A 27,650-nucleotide genomic window follows, 5' to 3' on the forward strand; every position below is an offset into this window, starting at 1 on the left:
CAGACAAATAAATGTGGACGATTAATTGAATCTCTCTTTAACAGGCATAATACACAAACTGTCAAAAGGACTTCCCACCATTCCTTATAATCTATTTTCTATTAAATCAGTCTACGGATAAACTTTCTCCCTTTCTAAACGAAAAATGTTTGGAGAATGCTGCCAGCCCACCATAACTGGTTAAACAACTGCAATGGGATCTTCTCATAGAAACTACTACTCAAACACATTCTGAATTACTACTTAATATTACCACTTTTGCTAAGATACCTGTTGAAATTATCCCCATTCTGCATTGAATACATCGAAAGGGATCATATCTGAATGGGCTCTGGTGAATGTTGCAGATGAGGAACTTCTCTAGGAACTACAGAACCAAAAGTTATACAGGAAAAGCACATATTAAGAAAGAAAGAAGGTGAATTAATTCCCAAACATCATATGATTCTTACTTTTAATACACCAGATATGTCAAACTTTATCCAAGCTGATTATTACAAACGTCGTGTACAACCATACATCCCAAATTCTATAAGTGACTATAAGTGCCAAAATTTTGGTCACTTAAATACAGTTTATCCTAACTATGCCATAATTCCAAGGACTATATACAAACAGACATTCACCATCCTGTCCAAAATGTAAAGGTGATCATCCAGCTTACTCCAAAGTCTGTGAACATTGGAGGAAAGAAGTTTCAAAAATATAAAATACAAAATAAAATTACATACCACGAAGCATGGAAACAAATTCTGATGAACTCACCATAACTAACATATACAGTTTTATCTAAGAAACAGCAAGAAAACAATAGCCACTCAAACAGATTTCTGAATCCCTCTTAACACATCACTTATTCAATGGACCCCAAACCTTACATACAACCACTCGATTTTTGAAACAGCAAACAAGTTAACAGAGAAAAAACATTCTAAATAGAAATCCATTGCCAAATAATCTACTCCTCCACAAAGGATGTTTGTTATGCTCTTTTTTTTTTTTTTTTTTATTATACTCTGGTCTTGAAACAACCCAATCTGACACTATATGCATGGACATTGATATCAATCTGAACAAAATGAATTGGCCTTAGAATTACACACAGAAGATGACAGACAACAGATGACCAACCTTTTCTAGAAAAGAAAAATCAAAAATTTATCATCCTAAGCAGTCTGCTTTCCAAAAACATTCTGACTCATCCTCTTCTGGAAAAACCAAATAATGCACCACATCATTCAGAGGAATAGGACAGGCATGCAAAGCAATATAATAATATTCATGACTTAATCAAGCAGTATAATCCTATTGGAATCGCTTTTCAAGAAAGAAACCACAGTAAACATCTCTCTCTGTTAGATTAATAGTACAGGCATGCAAAGCAATATAACAATATTCATGAATTAATCAAGCAGTGTAATCCTATTGGAATCGCTTTTCAAGAAAGAAACCACAGTAAACACTGTTAAAACTATGCAATTTATAGATGAAAAAGAAATAAATTTTAATGTGCATCATGCACTGTGGAGATCACTCCAGATAAATAAATGTGGACAATTAACTGAATCTCTCCTTAACAGGCATAACCTTTCATTGCTAAACATTGGCTCTCACACTTATGTGAATTTATCTGTAAGATCAACCTCAGCAGTTTATTAATCTATTTGCTCGCCATCAAACGTCGTGTACAACCATACATCCCAAATTCTATAAGGTGAATATAAGTGCCAAAAATTTGGTCGCTTAAATACAGTTTGTCCTAACTATGCCATATTTCCAAGCTACTTCGAAACATTGAGTGGTCGGTATTAGACAACCTGCTTAATAGTGACCACTTCCCAATACTTTTCAAATTCTAAACAACAGGCAAACTACATTATGTTGCAGTCTGAAACATGGCTGAAATGGAAATTTTCCACTGTAAACTGGGCAAAATGTACTTCCTGCATATCACTAGATGCATATAACAGAATTACCCAACATCAGTCAATTGATAATATCACTGAGTACATCACAGATCAGATACATCTGCAGCTGTGACTATTTCCATACCTCACACTAATACCGAGAATCCAGGTGTTGAGGGAAAGCCTACAATGATGAAAAAAAAAAAAGACTAAAGCATGGAATTTATTCCAAAAGTATCCAATCACCCTTAATATCCTTAATTATAAGTGATTATAAGCACAACACATGAGAAGAGAAGCTAAAAAGAGTCCTAGGCTAAATTTACCAACACCAAAGATACAGATCCCAGTCTTCTCTGGAGAAAAAAAATCAAACAATTCAAGGGCAGATCCTCTGTGACAGTCTCCAATTCTAAGGTGAAAAGGACAATATCTATCCTTCACTGCGGAGATAGCTAAAACCCTTGCAGAAACCTTTTCCCAAATGTCTGCTAAAACTGTATTTTTTTTTTTTTTATGTAAACCCCAAACACGAGAGGTATTAGAACCTATAGTACTTAGTACCATGCTTGGGTTGGAGGTTGAGAAGACGAAAGAAGATATTTGTTGACATTAGACTTGAACTTCGGTAGACTGTAATTTTCAGGAAATACATATGAAGGAAGGTTGTTCCAGAAAACGGCAGTTGAAAGAATAAACGAGGAAGATGAAAAGTTGGTTCTGTGAGTTTGCAGTTGGACAGTAAATGGATGTTGGCTGGTGGCGGCTTGTGTTCGGACTGTTCTGAAAGAGAGAGCGGGAATTATAGAAGCAAATTCAGAACAGTGCCCATAGAAATATCTGCAGAAGAAGCATGCAGCAGAAACAGTACATCTATGAGACAGAGAGTGGAGCAACTCTGTTAGAGATGAATCATAAATTAACCTAACTGCCCTCTTCTCAATGGAACCAAGAAGCCTGAGAGACATTTTGGAGGCACCACCCCAGATGTGGGAACAATATTCCATGGTAGGGTGGATTTGCGATTTGTACAGAGTGAACAGCTGTTTGGAAGAAAAGTAGTGCCGAGAGCGAAAGAGAAAACCAAGTTTTTTAGATGCAGAGGAAGCAATATTTGCAATGTGCTTGTGCCAAAAGAGATTAGAAGTCAGGGTAATCCCTAAAAGAGATATATCATTTTGCCTCGAAATTAGAGTGTCACCAAAGATAAGCAAAGGAGCAGAAGAATCTTTTTGCGAGATATAACACAAGACTGAGTTTTAGAAGGATTGAAATCAACTAAGTTGTCTTTGCCCCACTGCGGAATTACCTGAAGATCGGCATTTAAGTAATTGGTAGCAGATTTTTGAAAAGCTGAAGCTGATTGAGCAAGGTAAGATTTCTCAAAATAGAAAGTGGAATACAATGTGCTATCGTCGGCAAAACTATGGATAGGATTTCAAGTCAATGGAAGAAGGTTATTAATATACAAAAGGAAAAGAGTGGGGGAAAGAACTGAACCTTGGGAGACACCAGCATTAGTGGAGAAGTTAGAAGACAGAGAGCCAACTACCATCACCCTCAGTGAGCGATCAGAGAGAAAACTGGATAACTAATTACAAAAAAGAGTTGGCAAACCATAAGAAGGAAGCTTGTTTAGAAGAGCAACTGCTTGTTTCACCGAACTTTTCCATTGAATTTGTCCATAAATCGATACATAAGTCAGAATATCACCAGTGGATCTACACTGATGGAATCCATACTGGCAATCACTGATCAGATGGAAGATTTCTGGTTAGTTTAAGAGTTAGCATTAATTGATTTGTTCATTACTTTAGAAAGAGTAGAAGTAATTGCAATGGAACGATAACTGGATGGGAGGGATTGTTACCCTTTTTAGGAACTGGCTGGATATGAGCAAATTTCCAAGCAGAAGGAAAAACACCTTTTGAATAAGAAAATGAAAAAAGATGTCAAAGAACAAAGTAAGTTCAGGAGCACAGGTTTTGAGAATAAGTGGAGAAATACCATCGGCACCTGGATCTTTCTTAGCATCAAGATTCGTCATAAGGCATTTATGCAGTGTGTTGGCGCAATGGTGGGAGGTGTTTTACCAAGTTCATTAATATATGAGTTGGAAGAAACATGTGATGCTAGCAGGTCAGCTTTATTCTTGGCTGAAGTGACAACAGAACCGTCTGGTTTGGACAGAGGTGGGAGCAGAAATGGGCAAAAGTTGCGGCCAATAGCTTTGGCAAGAGACCAGAATGCTCGGCTACCATTACGGCAAGAAGCAAGTTTTCTACTCTTAGCCTGTTCAAACTCTAGTTTGGACTGATTGATAACTGCTTTTCAATTGTTGCGAGCTTTGGATTAGGCAAAAAATGAAACTGAAGAATTATAAACAAGCCAATTACGATATGCAATGTTCTTCTCTTGAACAGCCTTAGCACATTTATTGGAAAAATCAAGGTTTAGTTAAAGGACAAGATTTAAGTAATCTGACCAAGGAAAAGAAATCTCGCAAGTCATCCCATTTTGCATTCTTATAATGCCAAACAATACGAGGTTGGGAATGGCCAAGAGATAAAGGTTCCATTGGAGAAGAGGCAATCACCAAGTTTTGATCTCAGGTGCCTAATGACCTCTCACTTCAACCGTCTACTTAGAAGGGTTGTTTGTGAGAAAAAGATCAAACGGATTGGCTGAATGGTTAAGATTGTCCGGTATTCTTGTAGGTAAATGAACAATCTGCGTCTCAGCATCTCAACCAGCTGGGTCGGTGTGACTAGAAAATGGAAGCTAGCTGGAGTTATGAACATTAAAATCACCAAGGAAAATTACCTCACTGTTAGGAAAGTTGGACTGCAGAAAGTCAAGTTGCAAAGAGAGGAAGTCAAAGAGCTCCAAGTGATTAATGGATTTGGGAGAATGGTAGAGACAACAGATGAATTTGACAGAATGAGATAGAGAAATTTTAAGCCAGAGAAGATTCCAAATTACCAAGAATCTGACAGGGAATGGACATATACACAAGTACCACCTTTGAGGTGATAGGAATCATACAGTGAATAATTTGGGCAACTGAGATGATCAGTTGTTGAATCAACCGATTTCTGAAATTCTGCCAGAAAAAGTACATGGGGTTTGGCAGACTGCAAGTGGAATTGGACATCATTGAGATTAGAATTGAGACCACGTATATTTGTGAAACGAATTAGGACGTGTTTGGGAAGTTTAGGTCTTTTCGCAGATAAGCTTACTCTATTAATTTGACAATTCATGGTGTATTCAATAGTAAGAAAAGGTGGGTGGGACATGCTGTATGAAGTAATGAAATTTTTGGATGTGGCGTACACGTGGTAAGAATATACCCAGATCCTTGACATAACGTGGCCTCGACAATGTCCCCCGCATACACACTAATCGGACTCCCTCCAGTCACTATTCGGTCCAGTGTAGTAACTAGCGGCCGACCTGCGAACACCGCTTTAGAGCTGTACCCTTGAAACGTAAGGAAGATTGGATCTCACCAAGATGTTCATCATAACCTCAAAAGTCATCAGTCATACTGCATGATGGAAGAGATGGGGAAGGGTTGACCGGAACTTAGCTCTGGAGACTAAACATGGGTTCCACCACTTCAAGCCTCCAATAAGCAAAGTGGTGGTATTGCACCGGTTGATGAGAGTCATCTACCACCTAGTACTGCCTGGTAACACAGGGGGCGGCATTCATCCGTGTGGTGTGGGTACCACACCTGGGTGGTCACCCACCGTGTGCTTGTGCATGGAGATTATACCCAGGATTACTAACAATCCCACCATCGTGAAGGTGCAAGCAGAGGATTTGGCTATCACAGACAGGCCAGACTTCGCCAAAATTGAGTCCACTTGACTTGAATGTCACCTGAATATCAGTTCCATCAGCATTTTAGACTTACAGGTTACAAGTACAGCTTGTCTGGCATATCAGAGAGAATGTCTGTGACAACCTCAAGGACCAAATACAAATATGAACCAGCTTTTCAGAAATATAAAATGAGAGCTGAAAACCAAGAATTGAACAAACTACAAGAATCCCTGGATAAATCATCAAATAGCACTGCTGGCCCAGTGGGATATATTACCCATTGTTACAGGAGCTAAATGACAATGCCTTATTTTCTTTATTAACTCTTTTCAAACAGATATTCACTGAGAACTTTTATCCTGCTTTACACCGATGAGCCAAAACATTATGGCCAGTGAGTCATTATGAAAAAAATCGAAGAAACTGCAGGTGAACTACGACGTGTGCGCAGATCAGGATGTGGTATAAAAAGCCCCTGATACTGAGCTCCGTTAATCGGTGTTACTCTTGTTCTTCAGATGGAAAAGGCAGTGGACTTCAGTGAGTTTGACAAAGGCCAAACTGTAATGGCCAGACAACTGGGTCAGAGCATATCCGAAACGGCACGGCTTGTGGAATGCTCATGGTCAGCTATGGTTAGTACCTACCGAAAGTGGTCCAAGGAGGGGGAACCCACGAACTGCCAGTGAGGTGTTGGACTATCACGGCTTGTCGATGCTCGAGGTGAGCGAAGGCTCTGCCAGATGATACGTGGCAACAGAAGGGCAACTGTGGTGCAACTCGCTGGTAATTGGAAAGCTGGTGATGGGAATAATGTGTCACAACACACAGTACATCAAACCCTGCTGAAAATGGGGCTGGTAGCTGCAGGCCGCTCTGAGTGCCCATGCTAACCACTGTTCTCCAGCAACAGCACCTACAATGGGCACACGAGCATCGAAACTGAACCTTGAGTGATTGGAAGAAAGTCGTCTGAATCACATTCTTGTTGCACCACGTGGACGGCCGGGTACGTGTGCGTCATTTACCTGGGGAAGTGATGGACCTTGGATGCGCCGGTGGATGAAAACAGGCTGGTGGCGGCGGTGTCATTCTTTGGGTGATGTTCTGCTGGGATACCCTGGGTCCAGTCATCTATGTGCCGGGCACTCTGACGTCTACCACCTATCTAAACATCACACAATCTGAGCTGTAACTGCGGATAGGAGGAAACCTGGGAGCACCTTATCCATGACTGTGACAACTATGAGGACCTCAGATGTCAGCTATACACATGCATCAACTCCTTGCTAAGGAACCGAGAAGAAATAACATTGCAAGAAGAAGATAATTACCGGGCTTTCACTGTCTTTGCCCACAAACTCTTTGAAAGACAAAGATCCCTGCCACATGATCACTAACTTATGAAAACACAGACGTGACTACTGGAAATGGCGCCTCCGTAGCCAGGTGGGAAGGAGCAGCAGTGCGTAGCACACGCTTCTTGATTAGACCGGGGTTCAAGCCTGTCACCACCACATACGGAGGATGCGGAAAGGTCAGAAATGACCACCGCATATCCCGGAGCAATATGGCCTTAGTTGCTAATGCTCCTAAAAACCAAAAAAAAATAACAACTACTGGAAATGACTGAAAAACTCTGAACTAGTGACCGCCTGAAGTAGATACAACACATGAACGAACTGGATCTGACTTCTGGACTTGTACCTCCACCAGACTAACACAAAGGTGCCCCACACGTCCAAATTTAAAACACCAAAATTCGTGCCCTACCTATTAGGAAATATTATCCCTTCCAGTGCATATCCCTTATAGCGCCTCTAAACAGAGTATAATATACTAATATACCATCCCAACTCTTTGAAAGACAAAGATCCCTGCCACATGATCACTAACTTATGAAAACACAGACGTGACTACTGGAAATGGCGCCTCCGTAGCCAGGTGGGAAGGAGCAGCAGTGCGTAGCACACGCTTCTTGATTAGACCGGGGTTCAAGCCTGTCACCACCACATACGGAGGATGCGGAAAGGTCAGAAATGACCACCGCATATCCCGGAGCAATATGGCCTTAGTTGCTAATGCTCCTAAAAACCAAAAAAAAATAACAACTACTGGAAATGACTGAAAAACTCTGAACTAGTGACCACCTGAAGTAGATACAACACATGAACGAACTGGATCTGACTTCTGGACTTGTACCTCCACCAGACTAACACAAAGGTGCCCCACACGTCCAAATTTAAAACACCAAAATTCGTGCCCTACCTATTAGGAAATATTATCCCTTCCAGTGCATATCCCTTATAGCGCCTCTAAACAGAGTATAATATACTAATATACCATCCCAACGGTGCCCAAGAAAAGAAGAACTTTTTTTTTTTTTTTTTAAGTCTTAGCCACTGAAATCTCAGGCAAGTAGGTGGCTGGACCTGCCAGAGCAAACTTTAAGGGAACACCTGGCTGGCCTTACTGTGGCGGAGTACGTAAACGTCAGGTCCCATCAGGGGCCCGGCAGCTAACAAGCCAGTTGAACAAGGGGCACATATTACACAACACATGATCCACACACTTTTAAACCTCTGGCCTTGACAGTGTACACTCCTTGATACAAAGAACATATGTGGAGATGGGGTAAATTTCTGGTGCCGGTACACCCAAAAATACTCTGTACCTAAACACCCTTTCATGGCAACGGTCTTCCCCTCTGGCGGTTTCGTCTTTCAGCAGGATAATGCGCCATGCCACACTGCCTGGATTGTTCGAGACTGGTTTGCAGAACATGAGGAACAAAATTTTCCATCTATTACCGTAGCCTCCAAATTCCCCAGACATCAATCCTATGGAGCTTCTGTGGTTCGCATTGGAACAGCAACTCCAATCTGCGGCATCTAAACCATGGACCTTACACGAGTTAAAGGATCTGCTGGTTACGTGTTAGTACCAGATACCACAAGACACATTTAGAAATCTTGTATCGTCCATGCCTTGCCGGGTACGAGATTGGCTGCATGGGGAGGACCAACATCATATTAGGTAGGTGGTCATAATGTTTTGGCTCGTCGGTGTATGACATCATTCAATTATGCTAGTGTTTGCAAAACCAGATAAGGATCTGTCTGACCTACAAATCTACTACCAATCTCTCTCTCTCTCACTAGCTGCTTAGGGAAAAGTTTAGAAAAATTGATAAACAACAGACTCACATGGTATCTAGAATCTCAGTTACTGATGAATAAAAGTTCATTTGGTTTCCAGAAAAACAGGTCCACATTAGGTCAGAGTCAAAGCAAATGTGTGGAACAACGTCGAAGCAAACATGTGGAACAACGTCGAAGCAAACATGTGGAACAACGTCGAAGCAAACATGTGGAACGCTTTTATAAGAAATCAGCATTTAGTCATGGTACGCTTGGCCATAGAGGAAACCCTTTAACACCACTTTGCTGTAGGGCATACTCCAAGACTTGCAATCATGGGACAAAGTCTTTGTGCCACATCTAATTCAAAGCTTTCCCCAAACAGAACATACTCACTCAGTCATTTGTCCTAGATGAAGGAGATCTGCAAGGATCAGTAAATTTGTTCCATTGAGAGACAAATTTAAATCTCTATAAATAAAATTGAATACTGGATTCTGCATAATGGTTTCCACTTCTCATCACAAAAAACTACTGCCATACATTTCTGCCTGCAAAAAAAAAATACATCTGGCTGGAAAATCACCTGTTACCAATTTCCAATTACTAATTTCTAACAGTATCCAGTTCCTTGGACTTACACCTGACAGCAAACTTGATTTTCTAAATCACATTAAGTATATAAGAGAGCTTTGCCTGAAGAAGTTAAATATCCTTAGAGTAATCTCTGCTTATGACCTGGGGAGCTGATCCTTGCTTTATCTATATTGAACCCTCATCCAATCCCAATTAAATTGTGGCTCTCTTGTCTATGACTCCTAGAACAAGCACCTTATACTGACTTAATCTAATCCATCATAGCACTCTTAGGATAGTCCTAGGAGCTTTCGGAGCATCCCCAGCCCAGAGCTTTAAACTGAGCCAAATGAACCTCCACTACATCTTACAAGCAAAATGCTATTGTTCAACTATGCAACTAAAATCTGAAACCTCCCCTCTCATCCAATCTGGCCATATCTTTTTGATCCACAGCAGATCATTAACTACAGAAACAAGCCAAATGAAATCTGACTTGCAGAAATCAGATTACAGGAACTAATAAAAAGTTGGAATATTTGGCTCAATAAGATTTCAAAAGATAGATGTCGAACCTCCATGGAAGATATACATACTTTTTTTGTGATAATTATTTCCATCAGTGGGTAAAACACACCTTTGAAAACCTAAATATCTGACAATGGCATGCAGAGCATTAATTAGCAGATTGAGATTGATGGCTCAAAAATGGAAACATCTTTAGGTGCTGCTGTGGTCCTTCCCACTACCACAGTGTCTCTCTCTCTTCCTTCCATTTGAATGCAATGTTTATGCTGCAGAACTGTATGCTATCAGTTTATCTGACCTGTGGACCATGATATATATTGACTTTTTAAGTGCTGTTATTACTATAGAAAATACATCTTCATCATCTCACCCAGTCTTGAAACAAATAAAATCTCATTTGGCTCACTTTAAAAAAAAAAAAAAAAAAAAAATCAGATAGTTCATTAGGAAACAGGCCTTGTGCGTCGGGTTGCATTATATCATCAAAGTTTCTTGCGACAACCGACTAACTGGTTAAAATACAATAAGATAAAAGCGTTAAAATACAATAAGATAAGATTTAAAATATATATAATAAAAGCATTAAAATATATAGTAGCTTTTGAAGCGAAATGCCTCTTCATCAGCTAGTCTGTGACTGGTGTACTTCAGTATATATTAATGGTTTTGATGATATAATGCAAGCATAAGTCTGGTGTCAGTAAAGCAGAATTATGTACACGTGATGATCGCCAGCGCTCATTGTACTGCAATACAGTACATTCTATAATAGGGTGTAAATGTACTCCCCTCGTTCGATTCATAGTACTATTATGGGTGGCTATGTGTATTGCTTCGAGCCATAAGTGCTGGCGGAAATCACGTGAATCGTCGACGATTTCAATATCCTGTTGGGGATCAAGATTTTGCTGCTCAACCCAATAATGTTTGGCGACTGCGGAGGGTTCAAAATTAGCAGTTCGCAGAGCCACCTCATGTTCAGAAACCCAATCTTTCAATCTTCTACCAGACTCACCCACATAACACTCCCCACAATCCAGACACGTAATACAGTATACGGAACCACTCCGTAGGAAAAGAGGAACAGGTGTTTTCACCTCAGAAATAATGGATTGTAATTTCCTCCCCGGAAGTTGCACACATCGTATATGATGGAGACGCAAAATCCTAACAAGATGTTCCGACACGCCCAGATAATAGGGGATGTAGGCAGTAGAGATAAATTGATTGGTGCGAGGCAGGTTAGATTTCGTAACAAATTTGTGAGCCTGAAGCTCACATCTATCTAGAACATGAGGTGGATAGCCGCAATTTGAAAGCTCCGCCCTAATTTTTGAAATCTCCAATTGCCTGTCACCAGTCGAACTAGAGTTCGTCCAAGCGCGGGAGAATAATGTACATGCAGTGCTACGTAAATGACCTGTGCCATGCACAGAGCCATAATTGGTAAATTGGCCTGCGCACATTGGCTTCCTAAAAACGAAAGTTACTAAATGCAAATCCACGCGTTGGAAAGTTATTAAAATAACTTTGATATTATATATTTGGATCTTAGAAAGGCTTTTGATACTGTTGCACACGGAAGACTGCTGCACAAATTGGAGCAGTGGGGCATTGGAGGCAAATTGCTGCAATAGGGATGGTTGAGGGGGAGAAGACAGAGAGTGGTAATCAATGGAGCTCATCATAACTAATGTTATTAGTGGAGTCCCTCAGGGTTCAGTGTTGGGCCCATTATTGTTTTCTGTATTTATAAATGATATTGATGATGGTATATCAAGCTTAATGTCCAAGTTTGGAGATGATACAAAGGTTGGCAGGGTTGTTAAGGACACTACTGACGCTATGCTGCTGCAACAGGATCTGGAAAGGTTGAGCATCAACTCTGTGGTACTACACTGACAGTGGTAGAGAATGAAAATGAACTGAGGGTAATTGTGCAGGCAGATATGAAGTTCTCTGAGCAGTGCAGACAGGCTGCAAGAGTAGCTCATGATGTCTTGTCAATATTATACGGGAATTTTTCTAGCAGGGATAAGGAGGTGATTATTCCCTTGTATAAAGCAGTGGTCAGGCCACACCTTGAGTGCTGTATACGTGTCTGGAGGCCTCATTTCAAGAAGGATGTAGAGCTGATGGAACAAGTACAGAGAAGGGCAACAAGATTAGTGAATGGAACAAAGGGTTATTCTTACGAAGAAAGGCTTAAGTTTGCAAATTTCCAGGATAAGTTTGCAGGATCATTTAGACAAGACTTCAGTTATAGCTCAGACACAGCATGGTTTTGTTAAGGGGAAGTCTTGCCTGACCAACTTGATTGGATATTATGATGCAGTCACAAAAGAACTGGATGCAGGGAATAACTTTGATATTATATACTTGGATCTTAGAAAGGCTTTTGATACTGTTGCACATGGAAGACTGCTACACAAATTGGAGCAGTGTGACATTGGAGGCAAATTGCTGCTATGGATAAAGGGGTGGTTGAGGGGGAGAAGACAGAGAGTGGTAATCAATGGACACTGCTCATCGTGGACTAATGTTATTAGTGGAGTCCCTCAGGGCTCAGTGTTGGGTCCATTATTGTTTTCTGTATTTATAAATGATATTGATGATGGTATATCAAGCTTAATGTCCAAGTTTGCAGATGATACAAAGGTTGGCAGGGTTGTCAAGGACACTACTGACACTATGCTGCTGCAACAGGATCTGGAAAGGTTGAGCAGATGGGCTGAGAGGTGGCAAATGAAGTTTAACATTGACAAATGTAAAGTACTACACATGGGAAACAGCAACCCCAGAGCAATGTATCAACTCGGTGGTACTACACTGACAGTGGTAGAGAATGAAAGGGACTTGGGGGTAATTGTGCAGGCAGATATGAAGTTTTCTGGGCACTGCAGATGTTCTGCAAGAGTAGCTCATGGTGTCTTGTCAATGATATACAGGAATTTTTCAAGCAGGGATAAGGAGGTGATGGTCAGGCCACACCTAGAGTACTGTATACAGGTCTGGAGGCCTCATTTCAAGAAGGATGTAGAGCTGCTGGAACAAGTACAGAGAAGGGCAACAAGATTAGTGAATGGAACAAAGGGGGTGCTCTTACGAAGAAAGGCTTAAGTTTTGCAAATTACAGTGTCTGGAGACTAGGCACCAGCGAGGTGATCTGATAGAGGTGTATAAAGCCTTGAATGGTTTAAGCATGCTCAATGCTGATGGGATTCTTCCTCTAGCTCAGAAAAATCACCTGAGAGGGCATAAATTCAAATTGAGGAAAGACAGATGTAGGATAGACGTGAGGAAATTTGCCTTTAGCCAGCGGGTGGTTGGTTGGTGGAACAGACTTCCATCCCTTGTGGTGGAGGTTGATAGCCTAAATAAGTTTAAGGCTCAGCTGGACAGGTATTTGGAACAGAGGGGTGAAGTGGAAGTGGGGTTTTTTTTTTTTTTTTTTTTTTTTTTGGCTAATGCTGCATAAGCTTGCTTTCTTGCATCAAATGCCTCTACTAATGCTAATGCTAAATTACAGTGTCTGGATACTAGGCACCGACGAGGTGATCTGATAGAGGTGTATAAAGCCTTGAATGGTTTGAGCATGCTCAGTGCTAATGGGATTCTTCCTCTTGCTCAGAATAATCACCTGAGAGGGCATAAATTCAGATTGAGGAAAGACAGATGTAGGATAAATGTGCGGAAATTTGCCTTTAGCCAGCGGGTAGTTGGTTGGTGGAACAGACTTCCATTTCTTGTTGTGGAAGTTGATACCCTAAATAAATTTAAGGCTCAGCTGGACAGGTATTTTGAACGAACGGAGGGGTGAAATGGGAGTGGGTTTTTTTTTTTTTTTTTTATTGGCTGATGCTGCATAAGCTTGCTTTCTTGCATCATATGCCTCTACTAATGCTAATGCTCACTAGTCTTGTTGCCCTTCTCTGTACTCATTTCAACAGCTCTACATCCTTCTTAAAATGAGGCCTCCAGACCTATATACAGTATTCAAGGTGTGGCCTGACCACTGCCTTATACAAGGGGATAATCACCTCCTTATCCCTGATAGAAAAATTCCTGTATATCATTGACAAGACACCATGAGCTACTCTTGCAGAACATCTGCAGTGCCCAGAAAACTTCATATCTGCCTGCACAATTACCCCCAGGTCCTTTTCACTCTCTACCACTGTCAGTGTAGTACCACACAGTTGATACATTACTCTGGGGTTACTACTTTACATATGCAGTACTTTACATTTGTTAATGTTAAACTTCAGTTACCATCTCTCAGCCCATCTGCTCAACTTTTCTAGATCCTGTTGCAGCAGCGTACTGTCATTAGTGTCATTAACAACCCTGCCAACCTTTGCATCATCTGCAAACTTGGACATTAAGCCTGATATACCATCATCAATATCATTAATAAATACAGAAAACAAGAAAACGACAATAGACCCAACACTGAACCCTGGGGGACTCCACTAATATCATTAGTCCACGAAGAGCAGTGTCCGTTGATTACCGACTCTGTCTTTTCCCACTCAACCATCCCTTTATCCATAGTAGCAATCTGCCTCCAATGCCACACTGCTCCAATTTCTGCAGCAGTTTTCCATGCGCAATAGTATCAAAAGCCTTTCTAAAATAAAAAAAAATTATATCAAAATTATTCTGTGCATCCAGTGCCTTTGTGACCACATCATCATAGTATCCAATCAAATTGGTCAGACAAGACTTCCCCTTAACAAAACCATGCTGTGTCCGAGCTATAACTGAAATCTTTCTAGATGATCCTACAATGCTCCATTAATTTCCCTGGAACAGAAGTTAAACTTACAGGTCTGTAATTACCTGTGACTCCCTTTGATCCTCCTTTGTGGATTGCTTCACATTTGCACATCTCCAGTCCATGGGTACCTTCCCTGAGTCCAAGGAAGCTCCCATAATTATGGCTAAGGGTTTGCTTACTTCCTTTGTTGCCTCCTTTAATATAACTGGATAGATTCCATCCACTCCAGGTGCCTTTCTTATGTTTATCTTTAACGATTTCTCCTCCACATTACTCTCAGTTATTACAATATTATCTAACTTACTGCCAGAGTTTAATACACCTCTGGCATTCCCCTCCCTGAATAACTCCTCATGTGTGAATGCAAAATATTCATTTAGTTTGTTAGCTACCTGAGCAGGATCATCAACAGTTGAACCATTGATATCAAGTGGATCAATCTGATTCATGTCCTTCCTTCTAGAGATTACATAAGTAAAGAACTCTTTGCTGTTTTTCTTTGCATACTTTGCGAAAGATTTCTCGTAATTTGCCTTTGCCTGCCTAACCTCCTTTGTGACTTGGTTACAGTTCAGCTTATATCTATCACAGGCTTTTGTGTCACCTGTTAATTTATATATATCCCATGCATTTTTCTTCTCTGCACATGTCTAATGAGTTCATCTGACATCTATTTAGGCCTATATCATTAACAATATTTCTTAGTTTTTATGAAAACTAGTAGCTTCCAAGATTAATTCTTTGAATGCTTCCCATTTTGAATTTACTGTTGGTAACATCATCAGTTGGTCCCATCATATTGAATTTAAATACTGTCTCAGACCACTGTATCAACCCTTCCCTTTATGAAGATGGTACTTGCCTCTTTGAGTAAATCCCACTTCAGCACACTGTGATCACTGCCACCTAGTGGTTCCTTTATCTGCAGATTCTTAATACATGAAGGATCACTACTGATAATCAGATCAAGAGTATTAATCCCTCTATTTGCCTCCCAAACATGCTGCTGTTGAAAACGATCATCCGAAAAAAATCCACAAAAGCCTTGCTTGTGTGTGAGTGACCAACCCACAAATTCCAGTCAATATCTGGGAAATTAAAATCCTCCATTACAAGACACTCTGATTTACTGGCCCACTCTATTTCTCTGTTGTTTATTATACTTATCAGAGTCATTAGACCTATAACACTCCTACTCTCAATTTTGATCTCCCAATGCTTATGACCAAACTGACTCGACACTGCACTGTCCAGCGATGTCGACTGGCTTCACTTCCTTGGATTTTATGTGTTTCTTAACCAATAGCATAACACCTCCTCCCTATCTATCCTTACTGTACACACTGTATTCCCCAAATTCCAGTTCAGCATTCCTTATATCTGTGTGACACCACGTCTCTGTTATCCCAACAATATCTGCCTTTGAAGTTTTGACCAACACCTCAAATTCATCAAATTTATTTACCGAACTCCTAGCACTGGTGTACATACAAGTATACATGCACCTGTCTCTAATCTTAGCTACCCTAATACATTATATATACTTAATTTTTGAACTGTCATTCTCCATTCATAATCTATAAAATAATTATACTTGTTAACGGCTTAATTTTTTTGCACATTCTTTACATTATGATATCTTTGAACCCTTGAATATTTTCAAATAATTGAAAAAAAAATTATTTGAAAAAAATTGTGTGAGAAAATATTGTGTTTTTATAAATAGAACTAATAAAATGACTACAAAACATTAGACAATTCCAGTCTATTCCAATCAGAAAATTACGAGACTTAGATATTAATGCATGTTATCCAATTAAAAAATTTGAATTAATAAAAACAAAAAAAGGAAATAAAGTAATTGTTCACATAAATGAATTTAAAGTTTTTTTACCAGATAGATTCAACACATAAAAATATTGAAGATTACAATAAAATAAAAATGAAACTAATTTATAAAGGTATGGAAAAGTGGGAAAAAAATAAAGCTCATATAATTAATTTCGAAGCATAAAATATGAAAAAGAAATTAATTTATTAAAAAGTGAGAAATTGTACTCGTTTTTTGCTTAAAAAATATTAAGTTTTTTTTTTTTTTTTTTTTTTTCCATTTTTGTATATTATTTTAGGTAAATGAACCATTTTAAGGAAAGGGGGTGTTTTTAGGGAGGGTGATTTTTTTTTTTTTGTGTTTGTAATCATGTACATTGTCCCAGAATCCCCATTTTCTATATTATGAATGTAAATAAGCAAGTTATCAGTATATCTTAGACCTACCTGTCTTAACTGGTATCCCTTCTCAACTTTAACTAAAATCCCTTCTCAACTTTAACTCTTTAACAAATCTGGCTTACTGTATGTTAACACTTACATTGGCCCACATAGATATGAATAACATAACTATTGATGAACCTGTTCAGGTTGCACAAACTAAATAAATATTTTGCGTCAATATCCGTGAAGATTTTAGGGATGGTGATACCAGAAGTAAGTCATAACTTGGAACTAAATGAATTTTTTGATATAACTGAGAAAAAAATAAAAGATAAATTGGTCATGTACCATAGTTAAAGTGTAACTTTCCAAGTATAATCAAATGGTGCATTTATTTATTTCATTTATTTCCATGAAATTATTGGTGCCCTTATTTCTCTTATAGTTTTGGAATCCTAACCTTATCCTTCGATACATTCCAGTGTCCTGTTTCCTTCAATGATGTAGCTCTGAAATCTGGGACAGTACCTGCTGTATATATATTAGAAAGTACTATTCTCTGTTGAGTATACCCACTTCTGAAATGGTTAAATTCAAAAGCAGGTTATCAGTATATCTCAGATCTACCTCAGTCTTAATTGCTCTTTTCTTGACAGGATCATTCAGCTAAAATCCCTTCTTGACTTTAACTGTACAATAAATCTGGCTCCCACTCTTGATTTGGACCAACATAGTATGACACCCCCACCTAGAAACTAGGATTAAACCATCCTTGATCCCTAATAAAAATCATCTTAACTGTTCTAGCAAGTTTTTTCAAGGGCTCTTTGAAATTCTTAATGAATGTTGTCTTATGAATACTCACCTTTTTATGTAATTTTCTTGATATTTGTATTCTTATGGTGTTAGCTTTTCTTTAATTACAATTTGCTTTTGCTATGTCCTGAATAACACACAGACCAGTGAGCCTTGCATCAGAAGAATTGACGCAGGTCGCTCTCTCCTCTGTGCTATTCAGGACATATGTTGTATGTGTTAATCAGGGCATGTAAGTTGTAAATATCTGTATATATATATTCATCTTCAAGTAAATTAATATTTATTTATTTAAGTAAAGGAATGTAATTCAAGATAATGGTTAAAAAATAATGTTAAAAATGAATTATTTGTTTTTCATTGTTTTATATGGTATAAAAAATTAATAATTCAAAGAAATATTGTTTTTTTCAGTTTTGAATTCAAAATCTCACAAGTATACATAAAAATCAAAAAGAGAATTAACTATTCACAATTTTACATCTTATAGCAAACTTATTTATAGATGCAAATTTAGCACTTTTTCTGTTTGTGTTCTCTTTATAGGCTTTTATTGCAAGCAGTGTTTAGCGCATTAGATATTCTACTCCATTTGAACAACTATAAACAATCTGCAAATATTTTAGATGATGTACCATACTATGTATGGTTGTTGGGTTTCTTGTGGCCTTTGGTACTTATACCTCTTAATGAAATTGTAAAGCAACGTGAGATCAAGTAAGATTTTATTTATTCTGTTGTATTTTTATTTAAATTTGACCAAGTAATAATGTTCATACCATAATATGATTCCAGAAAATACAAAAAAAATACAGTCGAACTTCCCTATAACGAATTCGATAATTCATTATAAAAAAATTTTGTTATACAGAGAATATCGTTTTTATTAGAAATTGTTATTTAATTTGAAAATGAAAATGAATCTACATTTATTTTTAATGTATTTTATTTCAAAAACACTTATTTAAATTACGTTTACACAATTTTCGGCGGTAAGTATCACAAATTAAAAAAATGTGTAATTTTCGTTTGCACAGTACAATTAAAAAATGTCTGATTCTCAAAGAAAACCTCACATTTGTTCAGAGCATGAAAAACATCATCAGGAACATTTTCACAAAACTGTAGACCCATACAAATCGTTTTAAAAGTGTGAATTTTTTCGCGAGTCGGCTTTTCTACGGGTTGTTCTGATGCGTCTTCAGCGTCATCGTTAATTTCTTCGTGATCATGGTCGCATCTAACACTGTTCAGCAGTATTTCAGCTTCATTTGGATGTTCTGTTGTAGTCAGATCTTGATCTACATAAACATAACTATCTAGTGTTATTTCATTTTCAATGTTTCCGGACGATTCTAATAATGTCCAAAAGTTTTTCAGTTGTGAAAGGGGCAATTAATTTTGTTCATCCAGTTGTTGTTCGACTTCTGTATTCAATGCAAATCCCGCTTTCGAAAAACAACTTTGAATAGTGTATTCAGTGACATCGTTTGTCCAAACATTTGCCAGTTCAGAGACGCAGTCTCTAAGGTTAATTGTAACCTCCAAGTTTCTATTTTCTGATAATGCATTGACAATCTTCATTATTATTCTCTTTCGCTAATGAAATTTAAAATTTTTAATAATGCCTTGGTCCATTGGCTGGAGTTTTGACGTCACATTTGGTGGTAAAAACAACTTCACACTTTTAAGTTTGGCAGGATGTGCCGGACAGTTGTCAGTTACCAACACAATTTTCCTTTTTTCTTTTGTTATATGCTTGTCTAGTTTTAATCTCCAGTCTTCAAAGATATCACTTGTCATCCATGCTTTTTTATTAAAGGGTAGTCAACTTTCAAAGGTTTTGTGCCTCTGAAACATGGGTTTTTTGATTTTCCGATGACTAAAAGTCTTAATTTTTCACTTCCTGTCATATTTGCTCCAACTAGCACAGTGATTCTTTCTTTGCTTTGTTTTCCACCAAAACATTTATCATCCTTAAAAGCAAGTGTTCTATTCGGTAAACATTAAAAGAATAAACCCATTTTGTCGGCATTAAAAACATCCTTAGGTTCATATTCTTCCAAAATCTCCTTTAAGTATTGTTCCTCCAACTGTTGCAATCTTCTTCGCTTACATTAACACTTTCTCCACAAATAACCTTTTCCACAATTCTGTGGTGCTTCTTAAATTTATCTAGCCATCCAGTGCTCGCATTAAATTCTGTATGTTCAAGGAACTGTGCAAATTTCAGAGCTTGTTGCTTAATTATTGGACCTAATATTGGTATATTCTTTTCACATATCATTTGCATACATTTTAGAACAGCTTTATCAACATCGTCGTATATACACAACTTAATTTGCTTCTTGTCTGCTCCTCCTTCAATTGCATTTAAAATTGATTCTCGATTTTTTAAAATCATAGATAAATTTCTTGCAGGTATGCCATAATTCTCTGCAACATCTTTTTTCTTAAAAGCCTGGTCAGTATCATGAAGAATCTTTACTTTATCATTAATACTTAAACACTTTCTCTTCAACATCGTTTTTGCAATTTTAAAAATTACTCGACTGCAGCTCTTGCCGATACACACACACACACACACACACACACACACACACACACACACACACACACACACACACACACACACACACACACACACACACACACACACAATTTGCTGCGCTGGTCATATAGTGAATTGTTAGTACCGCCTACTCAATGATGTTCACTTGCCAATTCAACAGTATCACGTGACCTTTCCTATCAGTCACTTTGAAGAAATATACAACTTTGTGAATTTCTTTTATTCTGCTTTCATTCATATATACACGAAAGAAATTTTATGGTTAATGTATGTTACTTTTCAGAAAAAAAATACAAGAGCATATAGCCTATGTGATTGATGTCAAATTGTTCTAAAAGAACGAAATTAAGAAAAAAAAAAAAAAAACTTCATGAAACCATCAACTGGAAGTCCAGTTAGATGAGAACAGACATATCATATAATGATTGACAGGAAGGTCACATGGTACAGTTAAGGTGAGAAGCGAATGTCATTCAGTAGCTGTTACTAAAATCTGACTATGGTAGCATTCTATGTATTGCTGCCGCAGCAAATTTCGTTTTCCCTGAGCCAACATCAATTTTCAAATCTACCCTATTTATTGTAAAGTTTATGACCACTTTTAAGAAACCATTTGGTTTTATAACTGTAACAAAAATGAAACAAAGACCATCCTATGGGCGTCAATGGCCACAAGTATTCACTAAAAGGATGATTAATTCCAGATGCTAATGCGCAATTCGGAGGGAAGGACGCCGTATATTTTTAGGCCTAAATGGTTGTCAGATGAACAAAAGAGGCCAAGGATTAGGCCTAAATGGTTGTCAGATGAACAAATGAGACATGTGGCAGAGAAGAAAAATGCATGGGATACATACAAATTAATGGGTGACATGGAAGCCTATGATAGATATAAGTTGGTCTGTAACTAAGTCACAAAGGAGATTAGGCAGGCAAAGGCAGACTACGAAAAATCCTTGGCAAAGGATGCAAAGAAAAACAGAAAAGAGTTCTTTACATATTTAAACTCAAGAAGGAAAGAGATGAATCAGATTGGTCCACTGGATATTGATGGTTCAACAGTTGAGGAACCTGCTCAGGTGGCTAACAATCTAAATGAGTATTTTACATCTGCATTCACGCATGAGGAGTTATTCGGGAAGGAGAATGATGTAGGTAAAGTAAACATTGGCAGTGAGCTGGATGATTTTGTAATAACTGAGAGGAAAGTGGAGGAGAGATCGTTGAGGATAAACATAAAAAAGGCACCTGGGGTGGATGGGATCTATCCAGTTATATTAAAGGAGGCAGCAAAGGAAGTAAGCAAACCCCTAGCCATAATTTCTCTGGAGCTTCTTTGGATTTCTGAGAGCTTCTTTGGACTCAGAGGAGGTACCCATAGACTGGAGATGTGCAAATGTAACCCCAATTCACAAAGGAGGATCAAAGGCTGACACAAGTAATTATAGACCTGTTAGTTTAACTTCTGTTCCAGGTAAATTAATGGAAGCACTGGTTAAAGAACCGCTGCAGGATCATCTAGACAAGAATTCAGTTATAGCTCAGACGCAGCATGATTTTGTTAAGGGCAGGTCTTGCCTGACCAATTTGATTGGATACTATGATGTAGTCACAAAAGAACTGGATGCAGGGAATAACTTTGATATTATATATTTAGATCTTAGAAAGGCTTTTGATACTGTTGCACATGGAAGACTGCTGCACAAATTGGAGCAGTGTGGCATTGGAGGCAAATTGCTGCTATGGATAAGGGGATGGTTGAGTGGCAGAAGACAGAGAGTGGTAATCAATGGACACTGCTCATCGTGGACTAATGTTATTAGTGGAGTTCCTCAGGGTTCAGTGTTGGGTCCGTTGTTGTTTTCGGTGTTTATGAATGATATTGATGATGGGATATCAAGTTTAATGTCCAAGTTTGCAGATGATACAAAGGTTGGCAGGGTTGTTAAGGACACTACTGACGCTATGCTGCTGCAACAGGATCTGGAAAGGTTGAACAGATGGGCTGAGAGGTGGCAAATGAAGTTTAACATTGACAAATGTAAAGTACTACATATGGGAAACAGTAACCCCAGAGCAACGTATCAACTCTGCGGTACTACACTGACAGTGGTGGAGAATGAAAAGGACCTGGGGGTAATTGTGCAGGCAGATATGAAGTTCTCTGAGCAGTGCAGACGAGCTGCAAGAGTAGCTCATGGTGTCTTGTCAATGATATACAGGAATTTTTCTAGCAGGGATAAGGAGGTGATTATTCCCTTGTATAAGGCCACATCTTAAATACTGTATACAGGTCTGGAGGCCTCATTTCAAGAAGGATGTAGAGCTGCTGGAACGAGAAGGGCAACAAGATTAGTGAATGGAATAAAGGGTTGCTCTTACAAAGAAAGGCTTAAGTTTTGCAAATTACAGAGTCTGGAGACTAGGCACCGGCGAGGTGATCTGATAGAGGTGTATAAAGCTTTGAATGGTTTGAGCATGCTCAATGCCAATGGAATTCTTCATCTTGCTCGGAATAATCACCTCAGAGGGCATAAATTCAAATTGAGGAAGGACGGATGTCGGATAGATGTGCGGAAATTTGCCTTTGGCCAGCGGGTGGTTGGTTGGTGGAACCGACTTCCATCACTTGTTGCTGAAGTTGATAGCCTAAACAAATTTAAAGTTCAAGTATACAGGTATTTCGAACGAACGGAGGGGTGAAATGGGAGTGGTGTGTGTTTTTTTTTTTTTTTTTTGGCTGATGCTGAATAAGCTTGCTTTCTTGCATCATATGCCTCTACTAATGCTAATGCTAATATTTGAGCAGCTGTTTAGCAGTAAATGCTTCAAAATCTTCAAAAATGCTTTTACTAATTTTTTTAAAAATCCGTTATAGAGAGACTAACACTTTGCTATATGGGGTTAATTTTACCTGTAATTTCGTTTCAAGTTGCAGTGTTTTGTAAAAAAATTCGTAATATAGAGAAATTCGTTAAATAGAAGTTCGTAATAGAGAAGTTCCACTGTATTAATATAATAATTTTCAAATTATGAATGCTCGTATGTGTACAAAAATTTAGAATCCATACATCGGTGTGAATTCTAAACTGCTATAAATTATGTGTAATTAATTCTTTCCTTGATGTTTAATGAGTAAAAAATTGTTATTTAGTCCTCAAACTGAGCCATGCAGAGTATTTGCTTAAATTAAAATAAAGCAAACCTCATACAACCTCGTGATCTTATCCTTAGTAACCCTAACACAGCGTATGTATTTACCTGTTCCATGATGACCCCCCTCGACATGGGCACCTGAGGGGACCTCCCAGTGAAGCTGCTGGACTTCCAGACTAGCATCACTGGGATCCAACGCCCACAGCCCAGGTTCCAGGCTAACATTAATGGAATCCGGCTTGTTTGCCGTGCACTGTGACCTGTGGAAATTCAGAAAGGGGGATCCTGGTGGTTGAGGGGCCCAGCTTCAATACACCACTTTGGCCCCTGCTTCGACAAGACAGGTGGTCCTGGAAGGCCTGGCTATGATCAATCGGCTAGTAGGCTCGCCTGCGATGGTCAACCATGTCAATGCCATGCCCTACCCTCATGGTCCGAGGGACAGGATGGTAGTGGGTGTGGAGCCCGGGCACTGAACCATTTCAAAACTTCATGAATCCTGATAAACTTATTTCTTCAGGGGACACAGACAGCGCTATTGCTACAAAGAGGCAGCAAACTGAACTACCATCAGGGCCTGTCCCATATGGTAGTTCAGTGCCCGGGTTCTTAATTATGCACTCCACCAGCGAAAAACCGATTGGTAAAATGTCACCCTTCTTTATACAGCAAAGGTTAGATGGGTTAGCAGGTTCACCCAAATCAGTTAAGAGGCTCCATTCTGGGGATCTCTTGATTGAAACTAAAAATGACAGGCAGTCTGAACATCTACTCCGAGTAACATCAATTGGAGGAATACCGATAACAGTGACACCACACAGAACACTGAATTCATCGTGAGGTGTAATTTCAGAGTGGGACCTTCTCAATGTTACCAAGGAGGAAATCTGCTCGGAATTGAAACCACAGGGCGTTATTGCTGTTAAGAGAATTAATGCGCATAGGGATGGGAAACTGATTAAAACCAGAAACATTATCCTGACATTTAACTCATCTAAGTCTCCTGATGAGATTAAAGCTGGCTACATCAACTGTCCAGTGCGTCCATATGTTCCAAACCTTTTACGGTGTTTCAAATGCCAGAAATATGGACATTCTCAAATGGCCTGCCATGGAGTCCTTGCATGCGCTCGATGTGGTGCAAAGGACCACGAAACAACAGCACGTTCAGCCGCAAAACCCACCTGCATTAACTGTGAGGGAGAACATCCAGCCTATTCACGAGCATGCCAGAGGTGGAAAGAAGAAAAAAATTCAACGGCTGAAGGCATAGCTAAATATTTCATACCAGGAGGCAAGGAAAGTGGTGAAACCTCTGAATATCAACAACGCTACCTACGTCCAGAAAGTAGCAATGAGATGTTCCATTGAAACTCAGATGGACAAGACCATCCCTCCAAAAGAATCATTCACTTCCATCGCACGTTATCTCTTAAGTCCTCAAAAACCTGCACAGAAAGATCAATCAGCTGCCACTCCTATATCGGTACCTCCTAATACTCCACAAATAAAAAAAGCAATTGCCAAAGAAAAGAATAAGAAAGTTGAAGTACCCCCTAGTACCCAAGAAAACATGGATGGCGAGGAGAAGGAGGTACACGAAGATTCAGTTTTGGAGCTCTTCGCTGAGGAGGAAATGGACACTGGACAGCGTCCATACTTCCCCAGGAAGGATAAAGCCAAGACTGAAAAAGGTAAGCTTTCAGCACCTCGGAAGCTCCCTGATGGACCCACCAAGCCAAAATAATGGCTAAATTCCTACAGTGGAACTGTCATGGATTCTGGCGAAACAATGATGAAATCAAGGCCCTTCTGCAAAAGCATGAGCCGGTCTGCTTTTGCTTACAAGAGACATACCTGAAGGCAAATGAAAACCCTTCCCTTTGTAACACTACTATTGTTCGAAAGGACAGAACTTGGGATGGACCTGCTCATGGGGGTGTTGCTATAATTCTGGGCAACCATACCCCATATCAAACTATTGCGCTCACCACCAACATAGAAGCGGTAGCGGTTCACCTTACGGTAGGGTTCTTAATAACAGTCTGCTCAGTTTATCTCCCAGAGAGACCTTGATGATCTCATTGTGCAGCTGCCTACTCCTGTCTTACTCCTGGGCGATTTCAATGGACATAACACCCTGTTGGGTAGTGCAAACGTTAATGGAAGGGGACGTGTCATAGAGCATATGCTCAATGACAATGACCTTCCCTTCTAAATGAGGGAACTAACACCTTTTTCCACATGGCTACCCGCATGTTCTCTGCTATTGACCTCTCTATATGCTCCCCCTCTCTCTCCTTCAATCACTTGGGAGGTAGAGGAGAATCTTTATGGAAGTGATCACTTCCCCGTGATAACCAGCCTACTTAAAGGGATGCCATGCTCACCTTTTTTGGTTACCACAATGGAAGATTGATCAGGCTGACTGGAACACCTTTCAACACCTGGTAGACTTTAACATCAGTTAAAGTCTACCAGGTGTTGAAAAGTACAGTCAGTCAGGAGCCTATCAATGACGCAGTGGCATACATCACAGAAAGCATTGTCCATGCAGCTGCAGCTACAATTCCGAAAACATCTACCCGGTTTCCACCATTTCCAAAACCTTGGTGGAATACTGAATGCACAGCAGCAAAAAAGGCACAAAATAAAGCTTGGGGGATATTCCGACGATATCCTACCACAGCCAATCTCTTAGCCTTCAAACGTGCACGTGCGAAAGCACAATATATTCGTCGTCAGAGCTAAAAGGAATCGTGGATCCGCTTTACATCCACTATTACTCAGTCAACCAGCAGTAAAGCTATCTGGGACAAAATCTAGAAAATGAAGGGTAAATATATATCGCACCCTTCATCGGTCCTGGAGTATAATGGATGCATTATTGCAGACCCAACTGCAATAGCCAATGTACTTGGGGAGACCTTTTCTGCCATCTCGTCAACATCTGCTTACTCCCCAAAATTTCTGGTCTAGAAAGATAAACTTGAAAAGCAGCCGATTAACTTTAAATCTAAAAGGTCTCATCCCTATAACGGGCCCTTTACCATGGAAGAGTTAGAAACAGCTCTAACTCTTACCAAGGCAAGTGCTGCTGGACCAGATCTTATCCATTATGATATGATCAAACATCTGTCTCAAAATCCATGGACCAACTGCTTTTTCTATATAACAGAATATTTCAAGAAGAGCAGTGTCTGGATTCCCAGCATAAGGCAATTGTGCTTGCCTTTCCTAAGCCAGGGAAGGATCCTAAACTCCCAACGAATTACCGTCCTATTGCTCTGACTAGCTGTATGTGCGAAATTCTGGAGAGAATGGTCAATGCCCACCTTATCTGGTATTTCGAGGCTAATGGGTTCCTCTCCAGATTGCAGTGCGGCTTCCGTAGGAATAGGTCAACTTTGGACCATTTAATTAGTCTCGAAACTTCCATTCGAGATGCCTTTTTAAAATGAGAACACCTGGTTTCAGTGTTCTTCAATATGGAAAAAGCGTATGACACAACATGGAGATTTGGAATTCTAAAAGACCTGTACAGCATCGGCCTTAAAGGTAATCTCCCCAATTTTATTAAAAACTTTTTATGTCATCGTTCTTTCCAAGTCCGTGTAGGATCTACTCTCTCTCGCTCTTTTAGCTAAGAGGAGGGAGTACCTCAAGGATCCGTTTTAAGTGTTACGCTTTTTGCCATTAAAGTGAATTCCATCACAGAACAACTTCCTCCAACTGTAAACTGTGCCCTCTATGTTGACGATTTTAGCATATTCTGTTATTCCTACAACATGAGGGTAATTGAGAGGCAACTGCAATGTGCCATTGACCATCTGAACTCATGGGCAACGAATAACGGGTTCAGGTTCTCTCCCCAAAAGACTGTTTGCATGCATTTTTGCAGAAAGTGCAATCTTCACCCTGAACCTGAACTGAGGCTTGGACAAAATGCTATCCCAGTAGTACCCGAGACTAGATTTTTGGGGCTTGTATTTGATAGAAAGCTGACCTTTCTAGAACACATCCTTCAACTACGTGCAAAGTGCACGAGAGGCTTGAATATCCTACGTGCAATGTCCTCACATTCTTGGGGCGCTGACCGATGTACCCTTTTGTGCCTCTATCGTGCGCTC

At 39.4% G+C, this 27,650-nt stretch overlaps 1 protein-coding gene across 1 annotated transcript in view; it reads left to right on the forward strand.

Moving 5' to 3' along the window:
• Positions 1 to 27,650, forward strand: part of l(2)k05819 (transmembrane protein 94-like protein l(2)k05819) — an 809,128-nt gene that overhangs the window by 763,978 nt on the left and 17,500 nt on the right. Inside the window, exon 29 of the mRNA XM_090377739.1 lies at positions 18,339 to 18,509. Within this exon, the coding sequence (XP_090233865.1) occupies positions 18,339 to 18,509 (171 nt within the window). The remainder of the gene's footprint in view (positions 1 to 18,338; positions 18,510 to 27,650) is intronic.

This window comes from Mastigoproctus giganteus, chromosome 7 (assembly GCF_048544385.1).
Source record: "Mastigoproctus giganteus isolate SK-2022 chromosome 7, ASM4854438v1, whole genome shotgun sequence".
NCBI classification, from domain to species: domain Eukaryota; kingdom Metazoa; phylum Arthropoda; class Arachnida; order Uropygi; family Thelyphonidae; genus Mastigoproctus; species Mastigoproctus giganteus.